General features: G+C 37.2%; 2 protein-coding genes across 4 annotated transcripts in view; both read left to right on the top strand.

The window, feature by feature from the left end:
- Positions 1-24,757, top strand: part of FOXJ2 (forkhead box J2) — a 287,675-nt gene that overhangs the window by 128,559 nt on the left and 134,359 nt on the right. The window lies entirely within an intron of this gene.
- Positions 1,620-5,124, top strand: LOC141493949 (putative homeobox protein NANOG2). The gene is made up of 4 exons (XM_074195178.1): positions 1,620-1,788; positions 3,495-3,769; positions 4,194-4,283; positions 4,723-5,124. The coding sequence occupies exons 1-4, from the start codon at positions 1,620-1,622 to the stop codon at positions 5,122-5,124; spliced, it is 936 nt and encodes a 311-aa protein (XP_074051279.1).

Below are 24,757 nucleotides of genomic sequence, written 5' to 3'. Positions count from 1 at the left end.
AGATTACTGTGAAGAGTAAATGACAACATGTAGGGAAGGGACTTTGTAAACCAATATGCTATAGAGATTAGCCATTGCTGTTATGCACATTACTCTCTAATATACTCTTTTGGGTTATTTGTTCATAATATGCCATCTCCACTTTGCATGCAATCACAGAATCCCCTGCCTCCTTTAAGATCACCTTTTAGAATCAACTTTCTTCCTTCAGTTCGTGCCTATCTACAATCTACCTCACCCCCCCCCAATTGTATTTACTCTATGTACATTTTTTATTTGCTTAGCTCCTAAAATGTTACCTCCTAATAGGACATAACCTCCTGGAGTTCAGAAACTGGTTTTTTCCCTCTCTGGATCTGCAGGACTTGACACAATGTATGGTATTTAATATGCAGTTGAAAGCCAATACATAAGGGAAAGGATCATAACTATACAAAAAAGGAAAAGGATTATAGCATTTCTCTGGGCTACAATATTTGTCTCTATTACAGAAGAGGAAACTGATTACAATCTTTCTCTGCTCGGTGTTCCCCTGATTCAAGCAGAGACCTAGACCAGAAGTCAAGGACTGTCACTTCAGGAAAGTATTTAAGGCACTAGATTATAGATGGATAAAGATGTGGTCTGGGGTAAAATCCTAGGTCCTTGACTTATTCCCGAAAAGAAAACAGGATGGATTTGTTGAATTGCAATTGGGCAATAACAATTAAAATGGATTGTTAAGAAGAAAAATGCTTTTGAATGAGTGAATTTTCCATTATGCACGTGAGGGAAGGAATATCAGGGTCCAGCCATTATTCACAACTAGATCTCTCAGTTTTTGGCTCACGCTTTCCCTCCTTCCTTCCCTACTATTATGGAGTAAGAGGGCACAGAAATGAAGAAAGGGACCAAGTGAAAAGGAAAAGATAAAGGATGCATAAAGCAAATAGCAAAGACCAATTAAATCCCCAATCTATGGGTCCTCCTTGACTTCAGGTTGAAAAATCAAAAAGAATTGACCTTTGTGATACCTTTGCTCCAAGTTTGGCATATGCGGTTCTCCAGCAATTAATTCTTTATTTTAACTAGGAATGTTTCCATTCACACCCCCAGATGACCAGGTGTAAGAGTTGGGGGCGGGGGCGAGGAGGGAAGAAGAAGGGTCGCGGAGGAGAGTGAGAGTCGGCAGAAAACTGGGATTTTCATTATGGTGAAGTATTTCCGGATTTCCTATCTTCTCAGCCTCCTCCAGGAACCTCATTTCTTCCTTCACTCCCACGAAACTCGAAACTGTCCAGCCTCAGACCCCACCTTTTCTATAAATTGGCCATTTTCATGGTAATGGCCGTGGGGTGCCCAGCGGGTAGGATTTGCAGGTGGGGGAAGCTATATAACAAGGCCGCCCAACTGTTGAACAAGTTCACACCCTCCGGTTTAGGCCGGTCTTCCTAGGCCAGCCACAGCTTTTGTCATTTTTAGAGTCTCTCTTCCATTTTTCTTTGAAAGGCTGTTTTGCATTTGTAGTGCCGGTTTTCCTTTGCAAAGCACTGTGCCTTCCATTCACTCAAGGCTTTTGCTCCTGGACTTACTGCGACGGCTCAGGTCGGACCCCTTCCTTCGAGCATCTTCCCCAAAGCATGACCTCCTGCTCTCACGCGCAGCAATGCCAGTCCTGCCGGCCCGAAGGCCATACCGGTTGCCCTTACAACACCTGGATCTCCGCGTCCCAGACGGAGCCATTTACCTCCCCAGGCCCTTATTCTAATTTCCAAATACAAAGTCCGGAAAAGCTCCAGCCAAACACAGGTGAGCCCCCTCTCCGAGGTCCCTGGCCCCTACTCTGGGAGCTCAAGTTCTTTTGCGGCAAGGATAGAAAGGGGCAGGATATAGGAAGTTTCCTTCCATCTATCCCCTACTTTTGGAGGATTTGGAGGATTCCAGCCTTCGGAACATCCCCCCAAACCAAGATCTGGTTGCGATCCCGGCTTTATTTCAGCAGGGACAAGGTCTCGACTGTTAAACTGAGGGCTGGTGTCTGGAATTCCTGGGGCCCAGCCTCAAAGGCCATGAGTTTGGGGACGTCACCATTCGGCTGTTGTTTGTTTGTTCTGGGTTATCATTCTTTGTTGTAGATTATATAAACTCCTTGAAAGTAGGGTGACAAAGGGGGTGGCTAGGTGGCATAGTGGATAAAGCACCGGCCCTGGAGTCAGGAGTACCTGGGTTCAAATGTGGTCTCAGACACTTAATAATTACCTAGCTGTGTGGCCTTGGGCAAGCCACTTAACCCCATTTGCCTTGCAAAAAAAAAACCTAAAAAGAAAGTAGGGTGACAAAGATAAACCTAGCGCTTAGAGGAGGGGATGAAAAGAGTTTGTACAGGTGGAAAGTGAGTCCTGCTTTTTCAAATGACCAGTTTTCCACTAAATTTGCTCCATTAAAGATTATGGGCTGCTCCGGATGGCACCTGGTTAAGGGGGGGGGGGGGGGTGAGGAGAGAAGGTTGCAGTCATTTAAGTATCTAGGTTATTACTAGTACTGTTGCTAAGCACTGTACAAATATAATAGACAATAATATGGTGTCATGAAAATGGGGCTGACTGTGGTCACCAAAGGCTTGAGTTCAAATCACTGTCCCTTATTTACTGCCTGTATGACTGGGAAATCAAGTCATATCTCTGACTTCGATTTCCTCCTGTATAAATAGAGTTGGGGGGAGGCTCGTGGACAGCATAGTAATGTCCATTCAGGCTCAAAATCTAGGGTTCTTAAAAAACTCGAATTTCAATTAAAAAAATTTTTTTATCTTAGTTAACTGATAAATTGAACAAGAGTTTGCAGGAAAGCAGAACAATTTAATTGCTAGAAGGGAAAATTGCTAGAAAGTTTATTAGCTAGTATTGGAGCAGACTGTTAGGAAGCAGTCTGTCTTTTCCTTAAAACTACTGGAAAGGGGTAAAATGCAGTTCCCACAAAAATTTACTCAACTGTGGCTCTATAAAGGAGGAACTGAGGCTGCAACCTATTCCAGCCAGATAGTAAGGTGTATGAAAAGCTGATCTTGGAAGCAGGAAGAACTGGACTCTACAAAGATCTATTTCTACCCTAATTCATTTAACCCCATTGCCCAAGTAAAAGAAATAGGGGCAGGTGTTGGTTTGCATTGGTAGAGGGTTTTCATCCCCTGGTGGGAATTATACATATTAAAGGACTCAAAAGCTTGATAGAAATGTAAATTTTTAATTAAACTCTTTGATAAGACCATAGAAATGATAAAGAGCTGGTTCAGAGCTGAGGAAAAATTGTCTTGGTGGAGAAGCAGTAAGTAGTAGGTTGGAGGGAGAATCCCATAGCTTTGTTTCACCAAACCTGTCCAAAGAATTAAATTGGATCAGGTTTTGTGCCAAAAAGAAGTTAAAAAGATATGAGGTATGATATGATTTTGTAAAAGATATATAATGGTTCTGTCAGAGGCAGAAAGTTCTTACTTTACTCTCTCTCTCACCATTCAGCAATTTCTCCTGCTCCTCCTTCATCCATGGATATGTTTATTCAAGATACTCCTGACTCTGCTACTAGCCCAACTTCAAATAACCTTTCATCCCAGAACAAGGCCAAGCTCCATCAGGGAAAAGAAGATCAGAACCTTGTGAAAAAACCCAAGATGAGGACAGTGTTCTCTCAGGCCCAACTAAATGTGCTCAACAGTAGATTCGTGGAGCAAAAATACCTCAGCCCACAGCAGATTCGAAATGTGGCTGAAAATTTGAACCTTACTTATAAACAGGTAAATGTCTGAGGAATTGGTGGGATGCATCAGTCAATCAAGAGGCATCCAACTGTGCCAGACACTGCTGAGCTTATGTAGAGATACAAAGGCAAGAGAACACAAACCCTGTCTCAGGAACCTCACAGTCTGATGAAGAAGACAACAAATAATATATAACAAAGCATACATGGTGACAAAATAGAATTAAGAAACAGAGGAAAGACTATAGTAGAAGGGCCGAATATGGAAGGGTCAGCTTTAGAGTTGGGAATGGAGGAATAAGGGTCCAGCTGTACATTGGTGGACAAAAGACATTCCCTGAAAAACTATGTCCTATTTCATTCATATCTAATGCAATGAGAAGGTTAGAGGAAGTTACCAAAAATCTTTTCTCCTCAAGGAAATCTATAGATTATTAATTATTTGTCTCCTCTTCCTGAAGGTCAAGACCTGGTTTCAGAACCAGAGAATGAAGTCAAAGAGATGGCAGAAAGATACCATGTGGTCAAAGAATGGCAACAGTATGGTTCAGGTAATGAAAGGAAAAGTATTGTCCCTTCAGCATAATACTGATTTTTCAGGTTTCTTAGCACTTATTGCCTGTTTGTGATGGTACCTACATGAATCAAAATATTACATATCTTTTTTAAGTGTTCTCTCTCTCTCCCCATTTTCCATAGACACAACTATTAAAATAACCTTCCCTCGTAACAAATGAGAACAGTAAGGCAAGAGGAATCAACATATGACATTCATTGCCCTTATATGAAAGTAAACAGGAACTCTAAATGCTTTCATAGCCCCAGCCTGTACTTTAGGATAGTTTTCCTCAGCCCACACCTCTTAACATGGCATTTACTACTTTATCAGTCCTTTGAAATCATCATTGTTCTTGGGTATGGATCAGAGTTCTGATTTCATAAGGATCCAAACATTTCACAATAAACTAATCCCACTCACTCTTCTTTCAGAATGGATCAGCTGTTGGGGAGTACATAAGCTTCTACTCTCCATTTCACCAGGACTACATGATGAATCCTTCTGGAAACCTGCCAGGATGGAACAGCCAGACTTGGAATAACCAGTTCCAGAATAGTGGAGAGGGCTCCTACCAGCAACAACAGTTGCTTCAGCACCCCTACCCTGCCCATGACTTGGGAGCCTTTGGAAATAATACTAGTGAGGCCTATCCCATGAAACAACAGACTACTATGAGTTTTAATAACCCCCACACCATGGAATATCTCCCAAGCTACTCGATGAACATGCAGCTAACCCACAGCAAGTCAGAAGTGAACTGTGACTACCGGCAAGCCAGTAATGCTCAAACACAGTTCTTAGATCCCAGTGGGGTGCCTATATTTCAGTCATAATCTGAGCAGGCAATTTTTTCTTCATCCCTGATTTCCTATTTTTTTACTGTTAATTGTGACTGTTTTGGTTGGTTGATTTATTTGAGTAAAGGCATCTCTTACATGCAGAGAGTCACTACCCTCTTTAGATTTTACTGGCTGGCTCCAGATTTAAGCATTGTTGGACTATATATACAAAGTCCATTAGTTTCAGAATCCTGATCTAAATTGCAGAAGTAAACCCATTGTCATTTTTAAAAAAAGTTAGGAAAAATCATGTATTGCGAAAAGACAGGGTGGTGGGATTTGTTGATGCCTTTGTGGTTTTTTTCAACAAGGGCTTGGTAAAGTTATGATTAAAGCTTATTGTCTTTCTAAACTTTAATTCTTAATATATTTTTTAAATAAATATAGATAAAAGCTCATGCTTGTGCCATCCCTTTTGAGATTCCCCAATTTATCCCTGTAAATATGTCTTGTTTGTACATTTTCTCCTTTTTCTATTTCCCATCAGCTCATCTGAGGACAGAAACCATCTTTTACCCTTCTTTGTATCTGCTGTGCTTAGCACAGTGCCTCGAAATAGGAGGCTCTCTAATGTTCATTTGACATGGCTTGGCTTTCACTTTTTCAATACAAAAAGCTAAAAAAAGTTTACAGGAGTCTTACGCTGATATTTTCCCTACCCTAAGACATAAGTTTGATTGATATATATTTGTGCATTTGTTTCTTTTTTTAATGAAAAACTTATTTGAAATTTTGATGCCAATTTGTTTCTTGCTTATAAGATGATGAACTGCTCAATTTAAGAGTTATAAATTGCCTCTTTTTAACTTATAGATGTCTGTTCTGCTGCCACAGGTTCAGTGAATTACATCTTAATAACTTAAGCCCAGATTATTCTACTTTATTGGTATTTAAGAACAGGATATAACTTTAGATGAGACTTCCAACTACTGAGGATCCTTTTATGGTGGCAACTTCTGTTACCCTGAGAAAATCTCTTAACTATATCTTTCTCTAAGCAAGGCTACAAAACTATCTTATTGAGAAAGTTCTGAGAGAAAATAGCTATACTAATGAAATTAGGTCCTGTCATTCTGTCTAGGTTGTTCAATTCTGCCCAGTTTCTGCTTACTGAACAATGTGTCTCTGCTTTGAATAGCAATTTACTTTTCTCAGCTGGTCCTCCGGAAAATTGGCCTCATTAATCTGCATGACAAATGTCCCAATCTGGGCTCACCCAAACTCAGCCTATCTACAAAAAAAAACAAAAAACTCAGACTTGATAAGGTTTTCAAATTTTACCCAAAAGACTCAAGCCATTCCTGTGTTAATGGATGTTTGTTTGCTTTTAAACTATGTTTTAGGTATATGTCTTGTTAGCTTTTTTAAGCTAAACACAGTTCTTTTCACTTTGAGTACAGAGCCTAAAACCCAGCAATCTAGTTTTGTACCAAATTAAATCTTCCTCTTCAGACAGATAATTTGAAATTTGGACTCTTGCTCTCAAAATGACCAGATACAATTGTTAATATGTTTGGGGTATGGACTTTTATGGCTGGGAAAGAACCAGATTGAATCTGAAACTTCTTTTATACATGAGAACACAAACTTAATGTGGGAAGGTGATTTGATTAATGTCAAATAGTCCAGAGTAATTGACTCTCCTGGACTGGTACTCCTGCAACTAATATGACATATCAACACTGATCACATTAATCCTACATAATAAAGTTCCAAAACTGGCACCTTGGCTAGAAAAACCAGATGGTAAGCCCTCACCGCTTCAGTAAGTAATGTAAATATTGCAAGGCAAACTGATGGACCTCAGAGAGGTAATCTTGGCTGAGTACATAGGACAGTCAACATGTGAGATCCTGTTTACATAGTTAAGCAAGAATAAAGGAAGAAAACATTGGAATGAAAGATTGTGTTTTGCAATTACTGTGTTTAATTGGTTTTTCTAATATCTTAAACCCTAAAAGTGTAGGGTGGAAAAATGTTTAAAACTAACCAAAATAAGCCCAATGATGTTACATTAGCAAAATTGGAACTCTTAAAAAAACTTAATTGAAACTAGTAGAAAGCAATGAGGATTAATATAACTTAATACAATACTGAATTTGGATTATATATAAGTGAATTCACTGGGTTATAAAGACAGTCAGGAGATGGCTATATGCTTAGTTATAAATCCAGGGGAAATGCTTAGGATATTAATCCCTTTTCACATTTCTTCTTTCCTCAGATTTTTCTTCAGCACCAATCACCTCCAACAATTTTTGTCTCAATTCTCCACTTTTCAGAGATTTGTTGTTTGGAGGATGAGAGACCATTTCCACTTCAGTAGAGTTGGGGGAGGGGTACTTGACAATTGAAGTAGCTGATGCTAAATACCTCTGACAACATACATTCTCACTTTAGAAAATGTACCTAGGGGTAGCTAGGTGGTGCTGTAGACAGAGCACTGTTCCTGGAGTTAGGAGGACCAGAGTTCAAATCCAACCTCAGACACTTGGTAATTGCCTAGCTGTGTGACCTTGGGCAAGTCACTTAACCCCATTGCCTTAAATAAATAAAATTTTTTAAAAAGAAGACATACCTAGCAAGAGAAGAGTAAGAAGCCTGAGTAGCATTGACAAACAACTTGGCAATTAATACACTTGACTCTAGGTCAGTATGATCTAGTTACCTGTAAATGGGGATAAGATGATTGGTGCTGCCCATTTCACACCGTTATAAAGAAGTAAAGTATATGACTTTATTCAGATATAAGAATGACTAAAAGAATGGTCTCAGAACATACCCATAAATCAGCTGAAATTTAGAGTCAGCGTGATAGAATGGAAACCAAAAACCAGGAAGTGAGTTTAATTATAGAACTATAGGCAAGTCCCTTCAGATGCATTTCTTCATCTTCCCCCAGATATGACTAATGTAACTCCTTTGTGCCAGTACTTTGAAGAGACCCCCTGAAATCCAATGCATCTTATCTCTGCCTCAGGGAGCCCTGCACCTTTAAGTTTATAAATTGGGATTCCTCTTTCACCCTAGGCTAGGTGAAAACCAGTCTGTCCTAGCAATCATTGCCAAAACCTTATTGTTCTTTTGCAGTCTTTAGTTTTCTCTGAATTATTTTGGCCTCTGCCAGGAAAGAGAAGAAAAGAAAGGCATTATAACAATGCAGTGATAAAGGCTGAACAAGTAATATTTATTCCTTAATTTTATTTATGGAAAACTTGTGGCCAGAGAGTTAAGAAACAATAGTGTTAGTAATATATGTACCTCACTCATAAGAAGTAAATTCTAGACCATTGATCTTTACACTAAAGTAGGAGGACATGGTGAATGGAATTTTGGACCTAGAACCAGGATGTCCCTGAGTGGAGACTAAGAAATGCCACAAATGGAGTCAGTCATATAGAGGTGGAAGAGATAATTAATCTGGGGAAACTAAAGAGAAATTCTCTACTCAGTCCACAGTAAGCTGCAGTACTAGATTTGGAGCCAGGTTCTCTGGTTCTTACTTTTCTTTATCAGACTAAATTCACTGATATTGTACAAATATAAATCAACATAACTTTAAAAAAAAGTTTCCTAGTAGTGGCCTCCTTCATGCTTTCTTTCAGTAGTAGTCCATATTCTAGCTTCACTTTTCACTAGCTGTCTTCCATACCTGAAATGTTCTTTCTCATCTCTGCCTTTTGGCTTCTTTGTATCCTTTAAATCAGAACTAAAAAATTCCATCTTCTGCAGGAAACCCATCCACCCCCCGCTTCATGCTAGTACCCCCCCCCCGAAATTATCACCAATTTACCCTATACATATTTTGTTTGTATATAAATTATTTGTATGTTGTCTCATTAGACACTAAGCTCCTTGAGAACAGGGATTGTTTTTACCTATCTTTATACCCCCAGCTAAGTGCCAGGCTTACTGTCTGATTATTTTGTATGAGGGCAACATCCTTAAGATTTTTTGAACTGTCTGGAATTGGCTAAGAAGTAGAGTGATAGATCAGTGGAAGAGACTAGGTGCAATAGCAGGAAATGATTATAGTAATCTGCTGTTTGATAAACCCAAAGAGTCCAGTTTTGGTCATAAAAACTCTCTTCAATAAAAACTGTTGGGGAAATTAGAAGTTAGTATGGCAGAAACTTGGATTAGACTAACACCTCACACCCTATACCAAGACAAGATCAAAATAGATACAGGATTTAGATGTAAAAGACAATATTATAAGCAAACAGGGAGATCAAGGAATAGTTTACCTGTCAGATCTATGGAAAGGGAAACAGTTTATGACCAAGGAAGAGATGGAGAACATTATTAAAAACAAACTGATAATTTTGATTCCATTAAATTAAAAGTCTTTTGCACAGACAAAATCACTGTAACTAAGATCAAAAGAAATGTAGCAAATTGGGAAACAATTTTTACAGCTAGTTCTAAAATATAAAGAGAACTGAGTCAAATTTATAAAAAAAAAACAAGCCATTCCCCAATTGCTAAATGGTCAAAGGATAGGCAGAGGTGATTTACAAATGAGGAAATCAAAACAATCTATAGTCATATGAAAAATTGCTCTAAACCATTACTATTAGAGAAATGCAAATCAAAACATCTCTGAGGTGCCACCTCACACCTCTCAGACTGGCCAACATGACCAGAAAGGACAATGATCAACATTGGAAGGGATGTGGGAAATCTGGGACACTAATACATCGTTGGTGGAGCTGTGAACTCATCCATCCTTTCTGGAGAGAAATTTGGAATTATACCCAAAGAGTAATAAAAATGTGCATACCCTTTGATCCAGCAATACCACTACTGGGTCTGTACCCTGAAGAGATGATGAAAAAGGGTAGAAACATCACTTGTAAAAATATTCATGAGGGGCTCTGTTTGTGGAGGCAAAGAATTGGAAATTGAGTGAATGCCCATCAACTGGGGAATGGCTGAACAAATTGTGGTATATGTATGTTATGGAACACTATTGTTCTATCAGAAACCAGGAGGGATGGGAATTCAGAGAAGCCTCGAAGGATTTGTATGAACTGATACTGAGTGAGATGAGCAGATTGTTTACCTGGGGTTGATGATCAATCCTAATGAACTTGCTCATTCCATCATTGCAACAATTAGGGACAATTTGGGGGTATCTGTAATGGAGAATACCATTTGTATCAAGAGAAAGAATTGTGGAGGTTGACCAAAGGCCAAAGACTATTACCTTAAATTTTAAAAAAGCCATTATCTTATTATGTAATTTAGCTGTCTCTTATATATTATTTTTTTTCCCTTAAGGATATGATTTCTTTCTCAACACATTTAATTAGATCAATGTATAGCATGGAAACAATGTAAAGACTAACAGACTGCCTTCTGTAGGGGGTAGGGGGTAGGGAAGCAAGATAAGGAGAAAAATTATAAAATTTAAAAATAAATTAAAATTTTTAAAAATGTAAACAAAAAAAGAGGAATTTTTTTTAAAAATCAAATTTCCAATGATTTTCCCTCCTCTAGACCTACCCCCATCTACACCAATAAAGTCATCTATGGAATAATGAATTCCAGATTAGCCTTGGAGAGTGGAAAATAGTTGGAATATTACCTACTTAAATCAACCCACTTAAATAACTTAGTTTCCTCATCTATTAAATAAGATTCTTAATTTTGTGGTTTATATATAATTTATATACTAGGTAGAGCATATATAATTGTTTTTGTATGTTGCCTCCCCAGTTTTTAAGGGCAGAGATCCTGTTTTTGCCCATTTATCCAACATTATGCTTACCACAAAGAGTTATTTAACTACTTTTTGACTGATCTGTTGACCTTCTGGCTCTAGATATGTGATCTTATGATCAGACATCAAAGAAGCTTAAGGTCATCAGCTTCATCCTGGGCCATTGTTCATCCTCCTAACTCAGATCATGCTTCTGTACTTCAATGACTCAGGGATAGAAAGGCTTTGTGTAACTTTGCTTCACTAAAATCCAATTCATGCTCAAGTCAAAGACATCACCCAGTGATGTTATTGGTCCTCTGAAAATGAAGGGTAAATAAATTTTAAAAATTAAATTAAAAAATAAAATGAAGGATGGATCTTTAGTTAGAAGGGTTATATTATAGCCTATATTAGTTTGATTTCTGTCAGGGGGTGGTGGGGCAGAGAGGGAGGGAGAAAAATGTAAAATTCAAAGCTTTGTAAAACTACCATTGCAAGTAATAAGAAAAATAAATAAATTATAATATATAGATATAAACCAAAAAGAAAAGAAAACGATGAATAATATGATCATATGAATGATTAGAGACTGAAGGGGTATAGTAGAATAAGACTTTTGGGGGTTTGGGGGGAAGAACCTCTGATTTTTTTCAATGTTAAGAAGTTTCCTTGTAAGAAAACTCACCCATGCAGATCTTAAAAAGCTGCCTAGGACCATAAATTATATGTTAGAAGTGGAACTTGAATCCAGATCTTCCACTATCCATTAGAAGACATATATTGCTTCTCTTTAAGTAGAGAAAATAAATAAAAAGTTTCTCTAATTACAAATTTTGAAGTTGTGGTGTCCTCCAAGTAAAAGCTAAAATTAAAAATTCAGTCTCATGCCTAGAAAATGATTATCAATTCCACAATTCTCCTTATGGGGAAAGGGCAGACATCCCACAGAAGCAGTTATCACAAAAATGAAAACCCAAATTTTTAATCTCTCTGTGTCCAGCTTCACATTAGCATGACATTTACACAGTTATATCTTATTTAGTTTTTGTGCCACAGCTATTTTTGGATATTTGATATATACTTTCACCCTACTTCACTGAATTTTCTCTTAAAATAAAAACTATAGTGCAATGACCATATCTATCAATGGATTTATTACCTGGAATGCAACATCCTATCCTCCTTCCAAGTCTTAAATTCTAAGTTTAATAAAAGTCTTTAAAAATTATTTTTCATTTTCATTTTTATTGTCAAAAACCATCACATGTCATGGTCCCCTGGTTCTGCTTATTTAGTTATGTATTAGTGCATAAAAATTTAATCATGTTCCCCTGAATTTCTCGGGTTTCCTGTACATGATAATGGTCTAGTTCCCCTACTGACATTCACTGTTTCTAGTTCCATGCCACCAAAAATACTGCTAGCAGGCAGAGTTACTTGTTTTTACCATTGTCTCTCTGAGAACTTCTATAACCTCAAAAATAACTATAAGGCTAACTGCTTTTCATCATCTTTTGGAATGTCTTAAGTTAGATAATGAACTTTATTGAACAATTAACTGGTGAAGTGGATAGAGTACTAGCCCTGAATCAAGAAGTCTTATCTCCCTGAGTTCAAATGTGGCCTTGCACACTTCAATTTTGTAAGACCCTGAGTTTTGAAACCTATGAACTCTTGCCTAAATTTCATTTCAAGACATCCAACCAGCAGATGCTTGGAAATCCCCTACTAAACCTTATATAAGGACTCTCCTCACTTTACTCCAGGTTCCAGGATCCTAGCCCTGCCCTAGGACCGAACCCTAACTCAAGCTACTTTAATAAACCCTTGCTATTGTCTCTCCATTGTGTCGAGTGTCTCTGTTTGGAGATTGGGGAATTCTCAGACCCTAACATTTGGGGGCTCGTGCGGGATCCCCAGCATCTCTGACTAGAGGTCGCAAGATGTACTTGGAGGGGATCTGAAATAACCAAGTCTGCGTGGCTCTGTATTTGGACTAGCCGGCTTCGAACCTAGGTGGACGCACTGGCAGGTCACAGGCTGGGTGTGGTGGAAGATGTTCCCCAACCCTTCTTAAAGTCGGTATGGGAATGATGTAAGGGAACAAGATTAACCTAATTTTCCTTTAGGACCTGGCAAGCAATACTTAGTCCTGCTGAAAGGGATGGATGCTGACTGGTTATCACCTCTGCTTCTTTTGCTTTGCTTCTGCTTTGCTTATCACTCTTAATCATTTAATCAGTGTTCTAGCTGAGATGGGACAGACCCAGACCACTCCTCTGAACCTCCTCCTAGACCACTTTAAGGAGGTCAAACTATGGTTCTCCTTGATTCTATGCTGCCAGAGTGTTTCCCCCTCCCTCCCCCTTCCAGGAGAGAGAGCTACTTCAGGAAGAATTAGTAAAGTATTAAAAGGGGACCTTATTTTGAAGTTAAAGAAACAGCAAATATTACCAAATGTGTTAAACAAAGAAATCATAGAAAGAAATGCTATTTCAATTTGAAAATAGGGAAAATAAATTTCAGAAAGACAAGAGTCAGGTTAATCCTAAAGTGTATAATGTGGCTACCAAGATGCCTGTATAGGGGAAACTAAATAATCTTTTTCCAGAATGATATGACATCATTAGAGCTTCAGGAGTTCATCAATATAGATTCAGATATTGTTAGTTATTACAGAAAATTATGGGACATGTAAGGGTTGAAGAATAGAAGACCAACCCTTCTCCAGAAATAATCTAGGATGGTCTCTCTCTATATAAAAGTTATTCAGTTTACTCTATTTGAAGAAGGGGGGCAGGGAATATTCTATTTAGGCTAAGGGAGTTTTGAATGACTGTCTTCTCCAGGATTTTAGCAATTGTAATCAAGAAATGTTAAATATTAAAACCTTGGAATAGAAAATACATTGCGAAAAGTGGAATCATATCTGTAGTTTATATAGCTGTATAAGCTATGTGACTCTAGTTCGGAATAGTATGAATTAAAGTCAAGAAGAGCTAATGAAAAGGAATGGTGGAAAATTTGAGTTGTATAGTTTGAGTAAGAGATTCTGAAAGTACTGGAAAGAAAATCCAGACTTAGAGACAATTAAGGTTTCTTTTGAACCATTTGTTAAGTAAGGAAAGTGGTAAAAGTATGTAGACAGAAGGTTTGAGCAGGGTTGACTTTGTACACCAAAGACAGATTTTGGGAACTTTGGAAAATGGTGTACAAATCATTACGAGAAAAGAAGAAAGTATAGAACTGTAAGTCTATAGGGAGATATATGTTTATCTGAGATTGGGATGATTTAAACTTGCATTAAATTGGTACTTTTTGCAGTGTTTGGCAATGAATTGATTAGAAAAGTAATAAACCCCATAAAGTGAAAAGTTTGATATGAAAGCAATTGCTAAGTAAATGTTAATTTTATTAATGTTATTATTGATCCTATAATGTGCTAATCTGGTTTGTAAAGAATATGTTTGAGTTTGGATTCTGATGTTTTATGGCCCCTCCAGAGCCATAGGAGTCAGGATAGACTTGTGAGTTAGTTTTAAAATAACTAAACAAGAGGAAGTTATTTTACACTGATTGGAATGTGGATCATGTATTTGGGAAGAATCTCCAGTGAGTGAGTAATGATAAACAGTAAAGGTAAAAAATTAGTACATATCACTTTGATATCTCAAATTGTGGGTAATCTCTCATTCCCAGAACATAGAACGTTCTAATATTAAGAAATGTTGGTCAGTGAGGATAGAAAGTTCTTATAAGTGAGAGCATTGAGAAATTAGAATTGCACTGATGAAGATAAGAAGAATTTGCAAACTTTTTAGGCTTTTGGAAAGAAAATGATTTAAAACTAATTTGAATATGACTTTTGGAATTTAAGAGAAGCATGAAGAAAATTTTGTAGTCGTAAGAAGGGATTTTTTAGCAACAATTAGTCTTAAGAATTCTTTGTATTTTAAAGTTTTAGGGAATAAAGAAAACATACATGCAATTGAAATATGCTGTGTACAATTAGTAAGCTTTGTATAAGAACAATTTAAACTACACTTTTTGAGATTTTAAAATTATTTTGTAATAACAAATGAATTGAAGTTTCACCTATCACATTTGTAAAGATTTTGTTATGAAAAAAAACAACTAGAGAATACCTTGCCAATGGGTTATAGTTCTCAAGGTCCTTTTGGCCCAGAAGATTTGTGAAAGGCTTTTTCACCTCATGTTTATGAAAGGGAATATTGATATGTGAGATCAGTGTAGTTTATTATCTGTTAAAAAGAGGAAATTATACATATAACTGTAACACTGTCATAGGTAATAAGTGTACATTGGGCTTTTGAAATTATTGTGTAAAACTAACATTGATAGAGAATCTTATTTTCTTTGAAAATAGAAGTGTATTTGAAAGAAGAGATACAATGTTACAAAGCAAAAATTCAGAAGAAGTTTGCAAGTAAAGATACTTAATTATAAGCTTAACTTTAAGAGAACTTGTTTTAGGTTGCTTTAAGAGAATGAGATGTCAGCATGTTCTGTTTCAAGTAGGTTAAGAATTTAATGTTTTCATTATATCTTAACTGCAAGATACCCCTTTCCAATGATATTGAATAAATGTGAGGGGGGTTTGGAAAATGATTAGGAAATTAAAAATTACGTAACCCTAATTAGATGACTTATCAGTAAGAATGAAAGGTGTTGTCAAACATGTGATCTGCTTTTGGAAATATAAACTTTTACTGTAATGATGTCAAAGCTGGAATTAATGATTGTTAATAAGGGAAATTATCAAAGCATGACCCTCTGGGTTCCCTGAAAATTTTAAATGATGTGTTGGACCTTGCTCCAGATCTGTAGGTCCAGGTATAAATGTAATAATGGAAAGATTATTTTGTGAAATCTAGTTCTTAATGTGTTACATTTATTACTGTTTTGTTAAATTCAGAGATCTCAGCCCCTGAATTTCCAAACCCCGTCCCCCCACCTGTCACCAGGTCCCTTCTGTTCCCCCTTGGAAGATTCTTTCTCTAGATCAAAAGGGGGAAATGCAATAGCAGGGAAGGTAATGAACATTCCTAGACCTGGCTCCCCTGCCTGCTGAAGCAGTCTACTCCCCTCTCGGAAGATTCCTTCGCTGAATAAAAAGGGGAGAAGAGGGTAGCAGGGGGATGGTGGGGAACTGGCAGAAAAATCCTTATCTACTTAAGCCTTAAAGGGAAAGAACCCTCCACAGGCAGGATGTGTGATTGGGAAAAAGAAAAAATTATCTAAGATCCAGAGGTTAAGAGACTCCTTTATTGAAAGGAAATCACGTTTAATGACTATCTGCTGGCCATGTGGCCTGAGTGATGACTCTCATTGTTTCTAAAGTTTGTGAACTAGAGTTTTGGGTTTTAAAAGAGGGATACTAGTGTTGTAACATTCTGACAAAGTTTGTGCAAAATGGGAGGAATTAAATAATCTAGATTGTTAAATTAGTTTGGGATTAAACTATTTTAACACTATTGTAATTTTCACAAGGAGTTATGTGGTTTGCAATTTTAAACTATTGTAACACCTATAGGTTAAAGAAAAGTGGTAATAATGGAAAGAAGAGAATACTAGGAAGAGAAATACCTAGGTTATCAGGGATGTTTACTGATGTCTTTTGGGGAAAAGCTCTAATTGGTTTTAATGTTAAGTTTAATAATGCTAACAATTGTATTTTTATTTTGGTTAGAGCTTTTGGAATGTGCTGGATTCTCTGTATAAGGTACTCTAAAGTTTTTATCAAACTAAGCTGTTAGGAAGTTAGTTGAACTGTAATTACATTGGGGTTTTAAATGTGTCATATGTATGAGATTGGAGTCTGAGAATTTGGGTAGAGACAAAAATGTAAGGAACATGGGATGTTCATTTTGCTTTTGTTCTAAGGGAAATGAGATGTTTAAATAAAAATCTTAATGTTCAATGTATTTTAACAATGTATGTTTAAAGAAATTAAGAATATGGACTTCTCTCTTGGTAACTGCAGACAGCTGATGGGGGCTCTAAATAAATTGCAATTGTGGGCCCTATTGTAAGGTAACATTGGTGAATAAGATGTTTTTATCAGTTATGTGATATTCTTTTGTAACTGCAAAGAGATATTTGCAATATTTAGCTATCTCTTGTGAAAATGTTTTTTTTTTAAATACTGTATTGTTAAAGCCTGGGATTAATGTGATTGCTTTGAAGAGCAGTAAGGAAAATATGATAAAGTATGACACTTACTGGGATGGATCTGTGGATTCATGAATAATGTAATAATGGAGGAATTACTTTGTACAATCTAGTAATTTGTGTGTTACTCTGTTACTCACAGAAATTAATAATACATGTTGGAAATGTAAAGCTACCTAGGATGTTTTAATGGTTTTAAAGAATTCTGAAAAGTAATTTGTATGTTAGGGGGCAGGTAGGTGACACAGTGGTTAGAGCACTGGCCCTGGAGTCAGGAGACCTGGGTTCAGGTCAGGCCTCAGATACTTAGTGATTGTCTAGCTGTGTGACTTTGGGCAAGTCACTTATCCCCAAATGCCTTGCCAAAACAAAAATAACCATTTGTATGCTGAGGATGGCTAGTAGGTAAAGTTTATTTATAGAAGTTTCTAACTATACATATATATAAATTGGGAATATTTTTAGATCTATATGTATATTCCAAAGCAGTGGTTGTTTGCTTTGAAGTAAAAGTACTGTATAATATAGGAAAGATAAACAAAAGATAATTTCATATTTCTCTATGCAATCTCCTGGACAAAGGAGACATTTGTTGTAAGATACAACAGACTAGAAGGAGGTTTCTGTAGCCAGGAAGAATCTGATATACCATCTTTATATACAGATAGAGTAGATATGATTTTAGACAAAGGGATGTCTGAATGTAAGAGGTAGGAGACAGGCCTGTAGGGCCAGTCATAGTTAGAATACCCGATTTTAGGCAGAGACCCAGGAAGGATAATCCAAGCTTTAGGTAGGGGGTTTCATTAATTGGGACTCCATTAAGATTATAATTGTAATTAAGTGAATTGTATTCACTGGAAGTTTTAACTAGGTAAAACAACCATTTTAGATCATGGGACTTTTAATTGATTTTCTCTTATGTCAGATACCAGTGGCATTTCCTTTTTGTTGACCATCCTGTCATGCTCTTGAAGCCAAGGAAGCCAAGATGTCAGGTGACTGGGATGGGTGGCCAAAGGGGCGACTTCTCAGTATGGCTGAGGTTGGACCCCTTTGACTTGATTTCCCAAAAATGACATTTGGATAATATCTCACCTGGAAGAATAAATCTGGCCTAAGACATTTGACTTACCCACGTGACCTCTGCCTGGTCACTGACATTCAATACTTATATCTATAAAGGAATTTTCCTTTAATGTCCTGGATCTTTATAGTTAATTACTAAGCAAAGTAGAAAAAAGAAATTTTAGGTTGAATTGGATCTAATAGCCAGAGATAGGTTAGGTGTGTGGCTCTGACACCTGCTAACAGCTACATGTTAAGATAGGAATTAAGTTTCTTTAATTTTCAGAAGGGATATTTAGGTATGGAGAAGAATGGGAAATTCTTAGGATAATTATAGTTTTAAGGCCTAGCTTAAGGAAAGGAATGTGAGTCAGATAAGTATATCAGGAAAAGGAAAATCAATGGTATATTTGAGAATATTTTGAAAAATTTTATTTTGGTTAAGGATATTTGAGACATTATTGTAATAAGAGCAAAGGCTAAGATTGTTTTATTTTTAAACCATATGCTGGGTACTCTGAACTAAGATGATTGTTGAATGTATGTTACAAGCTTAAGACAGTATGACAATTCTCATTAGGAGTTCGTTCATATAGTAAAAGTTTATTGTGTTAAAATTAAGTATGTGCATCAATATGGCAATAAGGCAAAATGTAAATTGCAATAAGCCCCCAAATCTCATTGTCTTGTGAAGAAAACATGTGTTTTGATCTCAGTAAAATGTTAAGCAAATTCTTTACCAGAAGACAAAGTCTCAACTAGTCACCTGAGCTGGAGAGAACTTTTTGGAACAGATTCAGAAGATGCAGAAGGACATTGGAGGTCTCCAAGAGAGAAGAGAAGAAAGCAGAGACACTGGACCAGTTCATCTCTACCATTTCTCACCAATGTTTACATTGTATTCTCAAGGGATCTGTTTTTCTAACCTCCCCTTGATAATGAGAACGCCCCTTTCCAGAATAAGAAGGGAGCCCCTCACCACCCTAACCATAGCCACTCTGTTTGGAATAGGACTAGTGGGAGCAGGTACAGGGATCTGAAAGAAAGAAAGAAAGGAGAACAGCAAGAAGGATGGTTTGAAGCATGGTTCAACCAATCCCCATGGCTCACCACATTGATCTCTACCCTGATTGGCCCCCAATACTGCTTTTACTCCTCACCTTCGGGTCCTGCATAGTAAATAAATTGATTGCTTTCATTAGGAACAGGTTCAACACTATCCAACTAATGGTGCTCAGGCAGTCTTATAACCGTCTCCCTGGGGGTTCTGCTCATCCCTTTGAGGAGCATGAGTGCTCCTGGATTGAACAAGAAGAGGAGGGAATGTAAGACCCTGAGTTTCAAAACCTATGAACTCTTGCCTAAATTCCATTTCAAGACATCCATCCAGTAGATGCTTGGAAATCCCCTACTGAACCATATATAAGGACTCCTCTCACTTTACTCGAGGTTCCAGGATCCTAGCCCTGCCCTAGGACAGAACCCTAGCTCAAGCTACTTTAATAAACCCTTGCTATTGCATCTCTATTGTGTCGAGTGTCTCTCTTTGGAGATTGGGGAATTCTCAGACCCTAGCAATGTGAGTATATAAGTCATTTCACCCTATTTGCCTCAGTTTTCTCATCTGTAAAAGGAGCTGGAGAGGAAACAGCAAACATTCCACTATCTTTGCCAAAAAAATCCAAAATGAGGTAAATAACTGGACAAGACTAACTTCATTATCTCACTGTGGTCTAGAAGTCATAGATGCTAAAGAAGATTTGGGTATGAAATATAAAAATATATCATTTAAAATAATTATTCTCCCAACTTTTGCCTATACTAATATACTATTATTAGGAGGGGTAAATGAAGGAATGACTGTCATATATAGTGGAAAATCATTTACCAGGAATCAGAAAAGATGTTTAAAATATGCCTCAGAAACTAACTGCATAACCATTTCTACACCTCAGTTTCCTCATATATAAAATGAGAATGATAGTAATAGCTGAAATTCGTATACTGCTTTCAAGTTTGCAATATAATACTGCAGTACCTACTAGATTGAGTTATATGAAAGATCCAATGAGATGTTTATAAAACTATTCAAATGACAGCTATTATACTGGCCATATTTTCTGAACCAAAAAGCAATGCTTTCTGACAAAAGTTACTCCGTTTTTTTAAATAAAAAAACTTCATTAAAATATTCTTCACTTGAAATTGGTACTTTCCTGGGAAACTGAGTAATTATTTATGATCCTCCATAGGTCATCTGAAAAAAAAGCCTTGGGTAGGTTCTATTCTCATCTACAGTACTTATTAAAGTATGACCTTGGTCACTTAACCTCCACAAACCTTATTTTCCCAGCTATAAAAAAATAGATGCCGATATTTTCCCCTGCCCAGAAGATTGTTCTACTGATCAAAAGAGATAAAGGACAGGAGGAAAAATTGTAAAACTCAAATAAAATCTTTAATTAAAAAAAGAGTCAAAGGACATAAAACTGTAAAACATACAAATGTAAGAGATCGTGCCCCACTATTGGGAATTATTTTCATTTCAATTAATTACATAGAAGACATTGAGAGATACAAAGAAAAATGATGCTTTGTGGTCTCTGTCTTGAAAGAATTTATAATCCAGTCAGGGACACAAAATGAGTCTATAAATGCCTAAGTGTAGAACAATAATTTGAGAATTCAAGGAAGAAGAAATAATTTCTGGTTAGGGAAATAAATCAATGGAAGGTTTCCTGGAAATGGGCCTTCTGTCAGAGTCTTGAAGGATAGTTAGGAATAAGGGAATGAAGGGGAGGGGGAGCGTTGCCATTTTAGATTAAGGGACCAGTTCACAAAGTTGTGGAGATATTAAAAAACTGAGAAAAAAGAATGCAATTTGACTGGTGCTTAGAATCTCTGAAAGGAGTATGAGACAATGCTTTAAAAGTAGGTAATCTATGTATGTCTTATTTTTCTACCTGAACCATAAATTCCCTGAGCACAAAGACCTGGTCTCACATTGATGTACATCTCTGCCCATAGCACTGCAAGTTCAAATATTTGGTATTCCAAAGGACATTTATATTGTCCTTAACATCTTTTTATCCATATCTCATTTGGATTTCATAATAATTGTGTTTTGTAGTACCAAATGTAGCCCAGGTATTATACATATTTTGCTGAAAATACTAAGGCTAAGAGAAATTAGATAGTCTGTCATAGTAGATAAGAAGGCAATGTCAACCTTGACTATTCTGGATAGCTGAATTTGTTCATGTGAGATAAGTGGATCCCAGAACTGTCAGGGGGAAAGGGTTACCCCAAGGTGTAAGACCAAGCTAGTCAGGGTTCTTTCTCCTTATACCACAGGAGTTAAACTATTTTTTTTCCCCCAGAAAGGAGATAAAACTGTTCTGAGGGCCTTTTTGATCCTGGAGGCTAAGACTCAGGTTTTGCTTCTTTTAATGCAGATTTCTAGTAGCTTCTAGCTATATGCACATGGGTTCCAGGTTACCCTAAGGGTCCACGTGGTGCCTGGGTCCTGGAATATCCCAAAACCCAGCTATCTTAGAGGTGAAGGGTTGAGGGGTTATAGTTGAGTGAACCTCCTCTTTTTAACTACTGAATGACCTACAAATATCTCATTTCATTCCAAGATCTAACCTGAAACAAAAATATTCCAGGCCGTGTCAGGCTTGCCCATCACAGTCACAATAGCAACAGAAAGTTAAATTAGAGAATAAGATGGGAGTTGTCCTAGAAGTTAAAAGGAGATCTCTGACACCAGACTGATAATAAAGTACATCAGGTGCTATCTTCTAGGAACTGAAGAGTCCTTTGAGCAGGTGTGAAATGTGACTCAACAAGAGGAGAAAGCCAAAAGAACATCACTATAACACATGAACTGAGAAGCCATTGGGAAAGATATGAGCCTCTGAGAACTGTTTGTCCGCTGGTGAGTATTTGTAATTTCTACAGGTTCTATTTATTTTCTCTATAAATAAACAAAACCTATAAATCAATCATTCCATTCTAAAGGGATTTGGTAACCATGTGATGGATGATGCTAGGCAGAGGAGCATATGGGGAACAGCCACGGATACAGAGAAATGCACCCAAGACCTGATGAAAAATCTGACTTAAGAATTAAGCATCATCCTACCTTCATCTACCAAGAAGGAAGAAAAAGGTGGAATTTATCATGAGTGAATGAATGAATGAATGAAAAGTATTTGTAAAGTCCTGTGTTAAGTGGGGAATACAAAGAGAAAAAGTCAATTCCTACTCAAGAAGGAAATATTCTGGAAGGAAAAAGAAGGAAACAAATATTTATTAAATGTCTTCCTTGGGCCAGGCTCTTTCCCAAGTGCTTTACAGACAGCATATATTCATTTAAAAAAACCCAAACAAATATCTCATTTGATCCTCACAAACAATTATGCTATCATTACTCTCATTTTATAGTTGAAGAAACTGAAGCAGCCAGGTTAAGTGACTTGCTCAAGGTCATCCATGTAGGATCTGAAGTCAGGTCCTCCTAACTCCAGGCTAGACTCTCCCCAGTACCTCCTAGATGGCAAAACATAGAAGGTCTCAGCGATTAAATCTGATAGAAAGGTCCCAAAGTCCTTAGGGCATGATAGTAAAACAGATGGTAAGGTATCCACTTTAGTGTCATTTCTGTTAATAAAACCATTTCAGTTTGTGATGCTGATGGGACTGTATATAATCTATTGGATCAAAATTCAGAAATTTTTGTCTCTTCCTTCATCAATCACATTCATTTAAAAGTCAATTCCTGTTCATTATACTAACATAACATTTTTCTAATCCCAATGTTACCTTCCTAATATAGTCAAAGAATAATAAGTTACTCAAAACTATATATATTTGTTTTTTAGGTTTTTTGCAAGGCAAATGGGGCTAACTGGCTTGCCCAAGGCCACACAGCTAGGTAATTATTAAGTGTCTGAGACTGGATTTGAACCCAGGTACTCCTGACTCCAAGGCCAGTGCTTTATCCACTACGCCACCTAGCCGCCCCTAAAACTATATTCTTAATTAAAAAAAGAGTAATTATTTTAAAGAGTACTCAGCCTTCACCTATCAGTCACCTTGCCACTAGGTAAGAAGTATCTCTCCTTATGTTAATTACAAACTCAAGGAAGACAGTGATCTGGATGCTGAAAGACTGGTCCTGGCAGGAAAAGACAATTCTTCAGATAGTATCCTACAAAGATGACAGTCTTTGAGGAGCAATTAGAGCAACTTAATTATTATGCAACCTTCATTGTCAGCTCACCAAGGAGATTAATATTTTTCCCTATTCTTTGTTTTTGCATAAATACTTCCCCTCACTTCGAGTTAAGGTGGCCATTACTTTAAATGCCCTCCATCCATAGGTTAGAGGTAAGATCTTAGAGAGTAAAACCTCAAATGGCTAACCTGTATTTTCTGTCATTTTTGCTTTAATCCTATATTTTTAAGATTTTTCACAGTTTAAGACTCACATGCAGTACCTACCTAGATTATAATTGTAATTCCCTTATCAGTCATGTTTCCTTTTTCTGTACTCTGCCTCTATGCCCCTGCCCTGATGAATTCATAATCATCATTCTTTGGCCCAGATTTCATCGTTCCTCTGCTCTTTCTTAGGTCCCATCAAATAAAGTTCAGAATCCTTAGCCTGGCATTCAAATCTCTGTAGACTCATGCTATTCTTCTTCTGCTTACCATCCCCTATGTCCCATTGTTGTTCTAGTAATGTACTTTTTTCCCTACTTTTTTGTTCTTTTCTTGAAGTGGTAACAGCTAGTTTACTCAGATCTTTCCTATCATCTCTATTTGTTATGATTTGGTTTTTGGTCTTTGCAAGGCAGTGGGATTAAGTGACTTGCCCAAGGTCACACAACTAGGTAAATATTAAGTGTCGGAGGCTGGATTTGAACTCAGGTCCTCCATACTCCAGGGCCAATGCTCTATCCACTGCACCACCTAGCTGCCCCATTTCCTTTCATCTTTATAGCTGCCTCCTGTTCTCTTCCTTGGTGCAGAGACCCTCCTCTAAATTAATAATAGAGGAGAGATTCCCCCTAGAAATCAGCACTTAGTTTTAGTTTTTTGGTTAACTTCCAGACCCCCCCTTTACCCCCCCACCCAGTGAGCCCACACCTTTTCTAAAAATGGCAGCCATTTAGAAAGTCAGGCAGACAGTCACAACACCTAGGGCTATCAAGACTTTTTAGAATGTTAAGCATTATGCTATTACTTACTTTGCCCTGTGAATGGATCCTACCAAGGAAGGGAAATTCATACTGTATATTTGAAAGAATAGTCATCTCTATATACTTATCCTGCTGCACATAATAATGAGGGCTCAGGCTATTGTTAGTGTGCTTGTAAATATTTAACTACCAAGTCTCAAACAAAAATTTGTACTCAGGAAACATTTTTAAGTTTAGTTTGCATTATTAATATTTTCTCCATCATTTTCTTTGAGGTTTTTGCAAGGTAACCAGGGTTAAGTGAATTATCCAAGGTCACATAGCTAGTAAACATCAAGGTTTGAGGCCACATTTGAAATCGGGTCCTACTGACACCAGGGCTGAAACTCTTTTCTTATGCACTACCTAGCTGCCCCTGTCCATCATTTTCTGAGGTCCAGAGGTGCTGCTC

The sequence above is a fragment of the Macrotis lagotis genome, chromosome 7 (genome assembly GCF_037893015.1).
Source record: "Macrotis lagotis isolate mMagLag1 chromosome 7, bilby.v1.9.chrom.fasta, whole genome shotgun sequence".
NCBI classification, from domain to species: domain Eukaryota; kingdom Metazoa; phylum Chordata; class Mammalia; order Peramelemorphia; family Peramelidae; genus Macrotis; species Macrotis lagotis.
Note: the sequence above shows the minus strand (reverse complement) of the source record. Positions and strands in the feature narration are given on the sequence as shown.